Source organism: Dreissena polymorpha, chromosome 11 (assembly GCF_020536995.1).
Source record: "Dreissena polymorpha isolate Duluth1 chromosome 11, UMN_Dpol_1.0, whole genome shotgun sequence".
NCBI classification, from domain to species: Eukaryota; Metazoa; Mollusca; class Bivalvia; order Myida; family Dreissenidae; genus Dreissena; species Dreissena polymorpha.
The window spans coordinates 29662339-29676774 of NC_068365.1; the positions used below are offsets into that span (position 1 = coordinate 29662339).

General features: G+C 33.2%; 1 protein-coding gene across 1 annotated transcript; it reads right to left on the reverse strand.

Moving 5' to 3' along the window:
* Positions 1-7747: 7747 nt before the first annotated feature.
* LOC127851207 (uncharacterized) lies at positions 7748-13869 on the reverse strand. The gene is made up of 3 exons (XM_052384833.1): positions 13065-13869; positions 10570-10727; positions 7748-9506 (listed from the first exon to the last, which is right to left on the reverse strand). The coding sequence occupies exons 1-3, from the start codon at positions 13807-13809 to the stop codon at positions 8604-8606; spliced, it is 1806 nt and encodes a 601-aa protein (XP_052240793.1). The 5' UTR covers positions 13810-13869; the 3' UTR covers positions 7748-8603.
* Positions 13870-14436: the final 567 nt, after the last annotated feature.

Consider the following 14436-nt stretch of genomic DNA (forward strand, 5'->3'; position numbering starts at 1 on the left):
AATTAGGAACCAGTTCCTCATTCCTTTTTCAATCCGAATAAGGAACTAGGTTATCATTTAATGAAATTTAGTAGAGATGTACTGCATTTAATGTTTTTGATACCTTACTTATATTAACAATGATTTTGGTTCATTTAAATAGTTTGTTTAGTATGAAAATGCCAGTTCCTAATTCGATTTCAATAAGAAATAAGGAACCAATTCCTTATTCCGTTTTCAATCAGAATAAGGAGCTAGGTTATCATTAAATGAAACTTAGTAGAGATGTGCTGCAATTGATGTTCTTGATACCCAATCTATATTTCCAATGATTTTCATTGATTTTTGGTCTCGTTGGTTCATTTTAATATTTTGTTAAGTATGAAAATGCAAGTTCTTTATTCGATATGAATAAGGAAAAGGGAACCAGTTCCTTATTACTTATTCACAATGAATAAGGAACTATGTTATTATTAAATAATACTAGGTAGAAATATATTGTTATAAATATTTTTAACTTTGAACCTACATAAACCACGATTTTCATCGACATTTACTATTATTTGGTTAATTTCAATTTATGTTTGAGTAAGGCAATACCATTTCCTTATTATCGTCTTCATAATATTTGTGTTCAGCGTATATTATCACATAGAATATAAATAGAAATGTGACAGAATACGTCCGCATAACATAATCATACATAATTAACCCACTAACCATCTAAAATATAACATATCCGAAAGTGATTTTCCGAAATACAGGCTTCCGAATAAGGAAATAACTTAACGCCCAATTCCTTATTCAGAGGCCATAATTTCGGATACTTAAAATCGGAACATTCTAGAATAGCACATCTTTATATTCCTTATTATTGGCGATGTTTAGTGTACGATTTGTTATTTATATCTCTGGTACAGCTAGTTCTTGAAGTCTTATCTGGCCCTGAACGTTGGTCAAGATTATATTATAGCTAAAAACTAAACATGTTTTAGATATCTTGTTCCGTTGTCATACGAAATCTGTTACGAAGGGATATGAATAAAAATGAAAAATGATATCAACACACCTCCATAAAAGAAAGACTGCACCGGAAGCAGCGGTCCAAATCCTCTAGAAGATTGAACAGTTTCATCGAAATGCCTCAATATTTTATTTTAGAATTGAAACGAAAAAGGGCGCATCCAAGCTGTAAAAGTGTGTTTTCGTTTTATATATTTTTAGTGCGAATACGCGTTTTTTCGCTCATGCAGACCAACGGTACATTTGACGACTTTAAACCTCGGCACATGACGAATGCAAATGTTCTGGACAGCATTTTCATCAGTGCGACGTCACTGATGTCACATGAAAGTGAGACTGGACTGGAACAGCGGCCAAGGTGCCTATATTCACCCCCTGTACGTCGATAACCCAAACTCAGTTGGATAATTCAAACTGAAGAATAAAATGTCGGCCGAAACTGAAACTGAAAGGTAGGTGATTAATTTATCATTTTTGCTAATCTAGTAACTATAAGGACGTTATTGTTCTACACATGTGATAATGAATGTCTGACACACACATGCGTTTTGAGTTCTGCAATGATTTAATAGTTTTCTAGTAAAAAACGATATATTTGTCTTCGGAAAATGCTAATTTTCATGGAATGCGACCTATGTGTTGAATTATTTACAAGTTAATTGACAAAAGAGCGAACGAAACTTTAACAAAGATATGCCAAATTATATCATGAATGTCCTTTAAAAGTTTACTTTTAACACCTTGTATGTTTCTGTGTTAAAATCATGTGTTTGCAGGAAGGGCATAAAAGTTTATGGATAAATCCAAACTGATAAGAAAACTTATGTGGATAATAACCAAACTCAAAATGGATAATGCACAAACTGCGATGTATTTGATATGTTTTCCAAAGACAGGTTGGATATTATTCTTTGAAAACAACTATTTATAACCAAAAAATCAAACGATGTGTATAATGGAATATAAAAAATACTTTCCACCAACATCAACATTCATTTATTTGTTATTAGTGAAATCAATGTCAATGGAATTCGCATTTATATACCATTTAGATTGAGATTAGAAGCAAAATAAGCATGCGAGATTTGCATTCCACGTACACAGAGATGCCATAGCACGTGTTCCATGTCATTTTGGATAGCATGAAAAGCAAGAAATTTAAAAATGTCCTTACTTGTTATATAGTCACTTGATTTAAAGGAATTCGAGTCGAAGCTGCATGTTAAAGTGGCACTTGCCCTGCTGATTCGTGTATTTGTCACCATATTAGAGGTTGTCAATATTATTCGTGGCATAACTGATCTGATTCATTATAGATTATATCAGAAAGATTGCATCGAATTGTACCCAAATATTTAAGGCAATATCGACGGCTAGTGTAGCATTTTACTTTCCGAAATAATATAAATTTACACATTTAAAAAAGAACATTTTAAATGATTTCTAAATACACAGGCATAGATATTAAAAATCTTTTGTAAATGATGTATTTTAATAATAATAACAAGTTTTTCCCGTTACCCTTTTCGCCGGCGCGGGAAAATTGAAGTAGTATTTAAACATTTACGAGTGAATTTTACGGTACCCCGCTATGCGCATGCTCACTTACGATAAACGACTTTTAATTAACGGCATTTAAGCAAAGAAAGCTTGCGACTTATATATGGACTGACTTTGAAGCCTGTTGAAACCTTGGTAGGAAAAATATTTGTGCACTTTTAACTTTTTTTTTCCGATTTCATCAATTACGTATTATTTCTTCCGATTTTATGATAGTACAATTTGGACTTTTTGTAATTGTGAATATTTGATATTTCATTATATAGGGAAATACCGTCGATTCGCTCCTTTAAACTGATGACAAATAATTTTAGAGCCGGGGCGATGGGCAGGCACTTTGATTAACTTTTTCTATCACTTTGATAACGCCATTTTAAATAGCGAGTTGCTGATGTTGTTCATCTATGTTTTGTGGAGTAATATCAGCATATATTTTTGTCCGATAATATAATTGCCGGTTGTTTCATCTAAGGTAAGTTCTCTAATTTTTAATTTTTCTACGTAATGGTTAGTTGTGTTATGGATTAGTATTTCTTTCAGGCCTTTAAAGAACTCTGTACAATAATAACATCTGTAGTTTTCAATTATCTTCTCTTTTACATGAAAAGAAAACGAAATCATTTTTATGTAGATTGTTTAACATTGTGCTACAATGCTTTCGTTGTCAGCAATTAAATAAATCTCGAAATATTTTACAAGAGTCTTTATTTTACATAGAGCTTTACATAAAGACATCTTGCAGTTTGGCCATTATCCATCGACTTCCTAATGTTAGTTTGGAATTATCCATACACTAGTTAGGTCATTATCCAATTGGTATATTCTTGTCCTAAACAAATACGAATATATTGCGTTTTCGAGCATTTACGCCAATCAAATTTTGTAAATACATATATGAAAGGCAAATACATAAGTCCAAGCATTAAAACATAAAAATATTCGATTATAATTGTTTTCGTCTTCAAACTTTCGACAATTTCATTTACTTTTTCCAGATTTTCAAACATATTCATTTTATTTCGATTTAATTGTTTTTAATTGTTATTGGGTTTTTAGCGCATTGTATCCGGAAAATAACATTTCATCAAAAAGAAACGTTTATAATGTCACAACTTACCTTAAATAAACGTGTTCTTATAAATAAATGACTGGGGTCTTTATTTCTGTCGCGATGTTTTCTTCAGTTTGAATTATCCTACACAGTTTGGATTATCGACGTACAGGGGGTGATATTAGACTGGAAAGTTTCATCGAAATGCCTCTGTATTTCGTGTTTGCTGTTCTTTTTTTTCAATTAAAAACCAAAACTTACATAGCTGTAATTGGGTGGTTTTATTTCAATATATTTTCTATCTCCGAAAGCGCGTTTTCTCGCTCTAGGATGCCTACGTTACATCCGGCGACCTTCAACATTGGCGCACGATTAAAAGCCGTGCGAACCGACAAAATTACACTGTTCTCGTTAGTTATAAGTGATATTTTTAGATATCGCAGCTGGTCGCGATTTCCTTATTCAGCCGCAAAACGGCACTATATTATCATTAAAAAAGAATACTAAAAAGAAATGTACTGTAATAAATACTTTTTTTTATATTCCCAACCTACATTTACAGTGATTTTCTTGATTTATGCGTCTCTTTATTCATATTAATTTATTTGTTAAGTAAGAAAATGCAAGTTCCTTATTCGATTTTAATAAGGAATAAGGAACCAGTTCCTTATTCCTTATTCAAATCGAATAAGGATCTAGGGTATAATTAAATACAACAAAGTAGAAATGCACTGCAATTAATATTTTTATACCCTTCCTACATTAAAAATAATTTTCGTTGATATATTCGTCTCGTTGGTTCATTTTGGTTTATAATTTATAGAAAGAACATGCCATATCCTTATTCTATTTGAATTTCAAACTGAATAAGGAACTGGATTATCATTACTTAAAACTAAGTACAAATGTATTGCAGTAAGTATTTTAAATATACAACCTATATATAATGATGTTCATTTATACGTGGTTTACTTTGGATCAATTTCGTTGATGTTTAAGTAAGAAAATGCCAGTTCCTTATTCGGTTTGAAAAAGGAAAATAAGGAACTGGTTTCTTTTTCCTTATTCAGCAACGAAAAGGGAACTAGATTATAAATAAAAACAGACATGTTGAAATGTACAAGATTGCACTTTTATATCACATACATATAAAATAATGTTATATGCTGTAGGTTTTGTGGATGTGAAGTTGGTATTCGAATTAGAAAATATCGGTTCGGTTTAAACAAGAAATCGTATGCAAGTGCGATGAAGAAACATGAACATGTAACGTAATACATAAAGTAAATGTATTCGAGTACTTTTATTTTGATTTACTTAATAATTGTATGCATTATTTTTCTTAAAACCCTATATCAAATATGTTAAGCTTGAAGAAAGAATAAGGAACAGTTCGTTATTCCTTATTCGAATAAGGAATAAGGAAGTAAGAACAAGGAACCAACTTACTCTACATTGATTGTTCGCGCATTCAAATCCAATATTCCTTCGTGAAATTTGTGTTGAACTCAAAAGAAATATAAATTAAATGACGATTACATTTGATATTTTTACTTGTCGACTTATTACTTCAAAAGCTATTCCTATATATTTGTTGTGTTGGCTCATGTGATGAATTTTAGAAAATTTATTGAAATACATATGATGTAATAAATAACCGTTCATTAACTGACTGTTGTTATGGCAATATACGAGTTTAATTTGTAGCACAAACGTTATTTTCCCATAAACACGACCTTATAACCTAAACATTTCTTAAAAGCAGAAGTATTTAAACAATGGACTCTTTCGTATTTGTGAGGTGTGTGTGTCAGTTGATATTGTTGCATTAAACATGAATTATTTGTGAGTTTAAGGAAAATCAAATATCATACACACACAAATCAGTAAGGGCGCCATCCACGAAATTTGTCATTTGTAAAAAAATGCTGCTTGACTCTTAAACGTGAATGTTAGCTGCTGATAAGCGCGATCCTTTCAATACTTTATCACTTAAGGAGTTTGGAAAGAATGAAATCTGGATAAATCTAGTTCTAGGTAATTATAGTTTTATCAAACAATGGCACACCAAGGAGATCGCGAAAATTGATTGTGTACAGCTATCATGGGCCCGTAATGTTTCGTTAAAGCAGCAGTTATTTTAGCGACAACATTTAAAATAACAAAAGGAGCCCAGCAACCGAACATCATGTAACTTGCAATGCCTTGATATACGCATCCAATGCAGGCCAAACTAGTAAAGATGTCTGAAACAATGCCAAATATGTATATGGTGTCCGCCTAGCGACCGGGAGGTCACGGGTTCGATCCCCACTGTGAAAGCATTCTTAAGATCTCCCCCTAAAAACACCAAGTACTGGTTCTAGGCCCAGGAAACGGACTCGAGAGTATTTATATAAGCCTTAGGCTTTTGATGCAATCGAGCTAAAATAAATAGGTTTTAACTAAACTCAAGTACAAATAAACAAAACTTAATAAATAAACAACTTTTTGGAACGTGTTTAAATTGAAATTTGAGTAATTTGATAAAATAATAAGACTTGTATCTGCAGGATTTTTTTCCTAAAGGTGACTTATCATTGAGCAACTTCTTGAGATTTTTAAAATGGAATCTGAACCATGTCTTGTTTTCTAAGAACTTGAGTTATTAAATTTAAGTGAGTTTTGAAATAAAATGGATGGCGTGTTCGTTTTAATTAAACAGAATTCATCTCATGAACGTTTCTATAAGATTGAAGATCTTTTAATAAACGCGACTAGATTCAAAAGTACAATCTGACCCGCGTCTTGCGAAACATGGACCTCTCATATATACAAACATATTTGTGTAAGTCCCTGTGCTGCAGACCAACAAACGCATCCGCGAAGTCCGGTAAAGAAATACCATGTCCGTTCATGAGACTAGGAAAAAAATGTGCGAATTTACAGAGAACAACGTCGCTACTGACCAGACTTCGCGGATGCACTGGCTTATCTCGAGCTTCACTGGCCGCATATGGCAAAAGACCGATTTTGACAGGGTTAATATATAACCAATATAATTTTCCCATATTGGTGGGTGTATTCTTACCTTTTTATGCTTCCCCAAAAAATTTTTGGGGGGAGCATATAGTCGCCGCTTCGTCTGTCTGTCCGTGTGTCCGTCCGTGCACAATTTTTGTCCGGGCTATTTCTCAGTAATTTATGACCGGAATTCAATGAAACTTTATGGGAAGCTTCACTACCAAGAGGAGATGTGCATATTATCAGCCGGGTCTGGTCGGATGATTTTTCACAGAGTTATGGCCGTTTGACATTTTCTATTAACTGTACATATAGTGCAATTCTTGTCCGGGCTATTTCTCAGCAACTAATGACCGGAATTCAATGAAACTTTATGGGAAGCTTCACTACCAAGAGGAGATGTGCATATTATCAGCGGGTTCTGGTCGGATGATTTTTCACAGAGTTATGGCTCTTTGAAATTTTCTATAAAAAAAAATATTGTTCCCCCCAACTACTGTGCCCTCAAGACGTTTCCTTTTATCTGAATATATAGTGCAATATTGTGACAAAAAAAACTTTGGGGAGCATCACCCGTCTCCGACGGTTTTTTGTTTTACTAAGAAACTCTTTTTCCATTCCAACATTTTACCACTCTGCAAGTTTTTTTTTCGATACATAGCACGACACAAATTCATTAACTATACCATGATACTGACTGAATTTTGTGTAAAAAAGGCGTTCCATCTGTTTTATATTTAATTAAATATCAACATGCATACACAGTAAAAAAATGGTCACAATCTAAATTTAACACACAATTGCAGATATGTGTTCTTGTTTACGTGATCTTACACGTATTTGCTCATGTAAGCTATAATATATATAAATATAAATATATATATATATATATATATATATATATATATATATATATATATATATATATAAATATATATATATATATATATATATATATATCATTATAATTTATAATACATTCAAAAGCAATGGCATAAACATTGAAAATTTGCTTAAAGTTAAATAAGTCATATCAAGCATAAAACAATCATAAACAACTTAGCAGAGAATTATGTGTACATTCATATATCCAAAAATGAAATAACCATTATTACAATTTTCAAGACGAAAGACGTTACAATATTTTTGTTATGATACATTAAGCCAGCTTTGAAATTTCACATTTATGCATTTACATCAATTATATAGTGTTCTTGCATTACGACACAAACTCAGTTTGACTACGATTCATACATGGCATCACATAAGATATTACACTAAACTTTTCGTAGACTTCCGTCAAGAGATAGCATCGCAACTTCTTACAGAAAATCATTTTAGTTATATTGCATTAAATCATCGCAAAAACAAATACAAAGACAAAATTCATTTAAACATTTTACAACAAAAATCCATATACATCACCATAAGGAAAAAAACTCGTTACAATGACATGGTCCTTGATTGTTGGGTAGTGGCCAACTGCGTACAAAGAACAGAACGATAAATATAAGTAAGTCAATTTAAACATGACTTAACTCACTGGCTTATGCCTTGCAACAGCCAATGCAGCGAAAGCTAATTAAACTCTACATAAATATCACCGGGTTATTGTCCTATCGTTTCGTGGGGTTTCACATAAGTAAACGTCGAGGTTTGCCAATCTTGATCTAGTACAAGACGTAAGGGCAGTAAACTGTTTTATGTAAATCATACAATAACGATCCTATTTATTAACATATAATCACTACCTACTATGCATTTTAATTTCGATTGAGAAGAGAATTATTCTTAAAAAATTAATTATGACACAAATATTTGCTGCGTTTGTATTTAAAATGCAATATGGCATTGTGTCAAATGTTGTTGTTTTCTCAAAAAACGTATTCAGTTCTGTCCAGTTATTCTGTCCTTATATAAAAGTATATCAGACACCAATGTATATCCGTGTACTGGTATGACAAATAATATAAACGCACTGCGCAATTTAACGCATTTCCAGATTAAGGCCTAGTTCCCGATTTATCTGTTGTAATCCTTGTTGCAATGGCAAGGTCATGAACTGGGTGGCATCTCGTCCTTGAAGTTCTCCCATGAACATTGAAATAACGTGGACACCTTTTCCATCCTTGTCGTCCGCGCATACAATAGCTCCGCTGTCTCCTGGCTTACCGAACATCTCACCTCTTTGGCTTTCCGCTTGAATATTGTCATCGTCGCAAGTAGCATCGTTTACAATGACTACATACTTATATCTGCAATTTGGTCTAATACAGAGAGGTACGATTATTCTTCCAAGGCTGGGGAACCCAGCAGACGAATTGGCAGTCCAGGCAAAGACCATCTCTCCTTGTAATAAACGCTGCACCTCCTTGTCAGTTTTGCCTTGAAATCTAAACAACAAAGTATTAGAAAGCGCGCCTGTTGATGTTTTAAAACGCGTGTCTTTAATTTGAATGGTTGGTAACACTTTCGCTGCTGCAATATCAAGTTCATCCCTACCGTCTTGGGCTGGACGCGTCCTTACTGCGATGCACTCGGAATAGTCATTGGCATTCCTGTAGTATATAAATCCATCTTCTTGTTCATCGGCAAAGTGACGAGATATTAATGCGTATACATCTTGGCCACCAAATGCAAATCCTCCTAAAGTACCAAATCGTCCATTTTTTCCGGAAAGTTTTGTGCCAACATCGATTCCTGCTAACGGACGATATGTGGACGGTCCGTAATTAAGATGAAAATATACAATACGAAGTCCATGTAATGTTTTTATGATAGCGCTATCCAATGCCGAGTTTTCCGGTCTATTCAAAAATATTTCGAGAATATGGTGTTGATAACCACAAGCGATAATGCTGGGGTCTGTCTTACATAGAGCCGAAACATTCTACAAAAAATCACACTGACGCATTATACAAAAGTTTCATATTATAACAGTTTCAACACCAAATTAAGAAGTTCTTGACAATTAGTACACTAGAAAGATATACGTATACTATATGGACTAGTTAAAACTAAATATTCTTTAACAAAAATATAGTCAAATAATATAAGCTCATAAGCGTTAAATAATTGTACGTACAGTCCACTCTCGTTATCTCGAAGTCGGCGGGAACAAGACAAATATCGAGATAACGAGAGTTCGAGAAATCCGATTAGGCGTTTTCAAAGAAAAAATTAGACGAAAATTTACCTTGTATTTAACATCTTAATACCTGCTAAGTGATCTAACTAAAGCCGTCACCGTGTGGCATAATACTCTCTTCCTGATATATACGCGTTTTACGAGGCACGATTAATTTTGCTATTTAAATGCTTAAAATGACGTTTTAAGTATTACAGAATTGCATAAAACACATGCAGTTATAATTTTTCTAAACTGTCGAGTAAACGACGGTGTATATACGCAAAAATATAACTCAATGCATTTTGGAATGTTGTTTGTAAAAACAATTAGTCTTTTGGCCTTTCGGCAGGCTGTGTATTAATTGCAGTTATTGATGTTAAAGTGACACTTAGAGTGACAGGCCTTAATCAAGTGTTAATGGCTAACGACATGACACACGTGTGATCATTGATGCAATTAACGGATCAATTTCTTACCGCACAATATCGGGAGCAGCCGGGCGAAGCGGGACGGTGAAATATCAAAGAAAAAGTTTCTCACCTTTTGCCGACACTGGGAAAGTTATTCGCACTTCGAGATAAACCACCGTAAATACATGTTAAATCGGGACTCGGGACAAAATTTTATATCGACATATCGAATTATTCGACATAACGAAAATCGAGATAAGCGATGTTTATTTATATAGATAAAGAAGGAAAAAAAATGGGACATTGAGCTTACTTCGACATATCGAGAATATCGAGATATCCGATGTCGAGATAACGAGAGTGGACTGTATAATTAAATAGACAGTATTAATCTGGTAAAATAATTGATTTACCTTTCGGCTTAAGTACTGTGTTTTGGGGCGCAGAAATTGTGGCCACTCCGACTTTGGAACTTCACTTCTCTCGTACAGCGCCATAACATCCAGCAGAAGGATTTCTAGTTTGCTTTCTCTGTCTCTTGAAGTCCCTTCTGATGGTCTGAACCGTTTACCTGTATTTGAAAACAATGATTTAATTATAGAAAACATATTGAGTAATATTCAATGGAAGTTTTGGTCTTAGTAAATTGAGTGTTGCTAAATTATAAATTCTGATCGCCATATTACGTGAAGTGCTGAATCTAAAGACAAGTTTATATAAATGCAAGCTATATTATACTTTCTTTTTACAAGCAACCGTTATTGAGTCGCTGTTTTATACGGTCTTAGGTCCGAGTTATTGTGTTTATAATGTTTTCTATTATTTTTATAAGCAATTATAATCAGACGGGTTGGGGTGAACAACACACTTAAGGGGTGTTGTGGCAGTTTATTTAAACGAGGATATATTTATAGCAACACCGATGATGCTATTATCACAACTCAATATTATTGTTGTCAGGTATCATAAGAAATGACCGAGTTGGTTCATAATACAATTGTCAGTGGTTCGATTCCAGGTTGGGCTAAATTTTTTTACTTCTTTTTGCTTTCTTTAATTTCATTCTTGTTTTGTGTTGGGGCTCTTTAGTCCTGTTGTTTACATTTAGCAATTAAAAGCATTTAATAACAAACTTCAAAACATGCCGAAATCTGTGAACAAGTATAAGTAAGTTATGAATGATTAAGGTCGAGTTTGATACTGCATGGTCTGTTTGTTTTTTATTAACGTCTTTTGGTAAGCTGTTGTGATCCCAGTTAAGATTGTAAACAATTTCTAATGTTTATGCATATTTCTAACAATCTATGTACCGGTACATGGGTTTTGCCTAATTGCAGTATTTTATGAAATTTGACGTAGACGGTAGGGATTGTTAAAACAAAAAATCTCTGTTAAAAGTGCGGTGACCCCCTTTTTTTATTTGTCTGTTATGATGACAATACATAGATGAACATATTTAAGCAGTTTCGCAGAATTCTATTAAACAGATAAATTCCATTTATGTTGTTACAATAGTAAAAAATGATGGTTTTTTGGGTGACAGAAAAATTAAAAAAATAATTCTTAAAACTTAACTTGTGTACTCCATTTTATTGGTAGTGTGTGGTTTAATTAAATGGTATTTGATGTATCTTAGCTTATATAATATCTACATGTTGCCAATTTCATAGGTTTTCATTTGTTTTACGCAATGAGAGATTTTTCAGTTTTATTGAAAAAGTACATGTTTTTATTTCATTTTTTATATAGCATTTGTATATATCTCTTAAATATTAATTTTGGACAAAATCTATTAGATGGAAAAAAATCAGCAAAACTGCCGCAACACCCCTTAAACAATTAATTTTAGTTTAGTAATACGTTGTGTACTTTTTTGTTTTTAATAATTACATTTGTTTAATTGAAAATAATGACATTGTGTACACACCGGTCTTACTGATCTGTGTATTAACGCGAAAGGAATTGAGGGTAGCACTTCTTTTACGAGTGAAAAGTGAAAGCGAAAGTAGGTCAAGTAATCGTGCTTCTGATAATCGCTCTCAGTCTTAATAGAGATTCAAAATCACATTTAAACATAATTAAATAACATTTCTCTAAACAACATTCTGTTTTAAACACACAATACAAAACTATTTTTCTTTCATTATTTACATTTTCATTCCTACGCAGAACTACTTTGGCGGAAGCATATTTCCCCAAACCAGTGGAATGTGATGCGTCTTAGTATAGAGGTGACAATCACGTAAAGACGTCACAATCTATGTATAGAATGAAGATAATGAAAGATGTAGTTTGACAATGGCCGAGGACAGTACTTTGACTTTATGTAATATTTGATTGTTTGAAAATGATTGTCATGACAGTTTACTTCAGTTATTGTAAGTGTATGACATAGAATAGTAAATAGTGGTTCACTATTTGTACGCGGAAGAAGATGATAGCTGTACAAAAATATGTCTTTATCAGTTTATGTTTAGTTTGGTATTTATAAGGGTACTAACTAGCATTCACGTTCGGACGACTTGATTTTCTGAGATGGAGGGGGGGGGGGGGGAATGTAACAGGTCTAAATATTAGAGTAAAGTGTTACCGCCTTCTTACATGTTGATTTGTATCTGTGTTGCGCTCAGTTTTATTTGTAAGCTTCCGTTTAAAAAATGGTCAATCGAGATTATATAGAACGATCAGACATTTCGTTATAAATAGAGGTTTTAACATCTAGATTGTGGTCAGTTTGTCGTAAAAATATTAGTCATTAACCAATGTATCTGAAATCACCTATTGGGATGCGCATCGTCTTGTGTCAGCTCATGGTCTATATATAAATATATAGACACTCTGTCACGTTCGCAGATAAAATTATATGACACCGTGGGGACCAGTGTAAAAAAAGTTAAAAAAAACAAACCTGATCTTAAAGATCCTCCTTGGTCTTCACTGGACTTTCTTTTCTTGAGTGGAAAGCCATTCTCTTTAGTCTGCTGGTCATCACAATCAAATAATAAATCGGTTGTAAAATTGTTAATCGTCTTTTTGGGGGAAAGCCGTTGATGGTTCTGAAATGGATCTGGTGCTTCAATATCCTGCAGTACATTGGTATCTTTTTGCTGTATTAACCATGTATCTACCATTTTTCCGAGTACCCCACAAACATAACGCTCCAACAACAAATTTGTGTTTTTTTCTAAATCCTCGGTTTTTGAAACTACAATTAATTTGGATTTATGTTCTTCTGTTAAGTTATTGATTACCATTTGGTTGCCGTTGGTTAATAACATCAACTCCGAAAGATTTCGTACCGCATCGTTCTTGAAACAATGGGTATGGACGACGCACACTGTCGGTTCCATTTTAGTTCCGTCGTTGTGTTTAATATTGCTTTCTACAGCTTTAATGTGAGCAAATGCATTTTCAGTAAATTGTTTGCACTTGCGACTCAAGCCGTCGCAAATGAGTTCTAGCCTGACGTTTCCAAAGCTGTATTGAAAAAACTCGCCTTGTTTTAAAGATTTCAATCTTTGATTAAAACTCTCTACCCTGACAGCTGTGTATTTATATCTCGGAAAAGCGTTCATATCAAATGTATGACAGTTTGCTATACAAGGGTCCACCTTATAGCATATGTCCTGAAAATCTCCAATCTTTGAAAACATATTACACTAAATGCCTTTAGCCTTGCGAACAAGTATGTGTTTCAAACATAATTTTATATTATTATCTTCTGTTCTATTTATATACAAGCCATCAGTATTATTATCAGTTTGAGGCGATTGTAAAAACGAAGTACCGGTAACCAGATTTCTATTGGATGGAATGTATTGAGGGGGGTGAATTTATCACAAGCTTAAACTATTTTGATTAAATAAGCGGTCGAGCCGTAAACAAAAAGGATAAGATAGCTAGAATAGTTTTATCTTATGATTGCTTTTCTATTAAATCATTTGACGGCATACGACAACTGTGATTTATAATCAATTGCATGATCACCGATTGTTCTTTTGTGGCAAATTTAATTAATAAAGAGAGTGTCTTAGCGCATAGGACGTGATGTGTGTGCCCTGTTTATCTTCCTATGTATGCTATAGAGATAACTTAGTCGAAATAACATCAGCATGTCCTTTTAGACGTTCTGAAAGCATAAACAATATGAAGACAATGGTATAATGAGAACCAGTCAATATAAAATAAATTTGCTTTAACCATCATATTATATGAATATTGTTGGAATATCGAATACCTATCACACTAAGAATGTTAATTCCATGATGGAAATTCCCTTT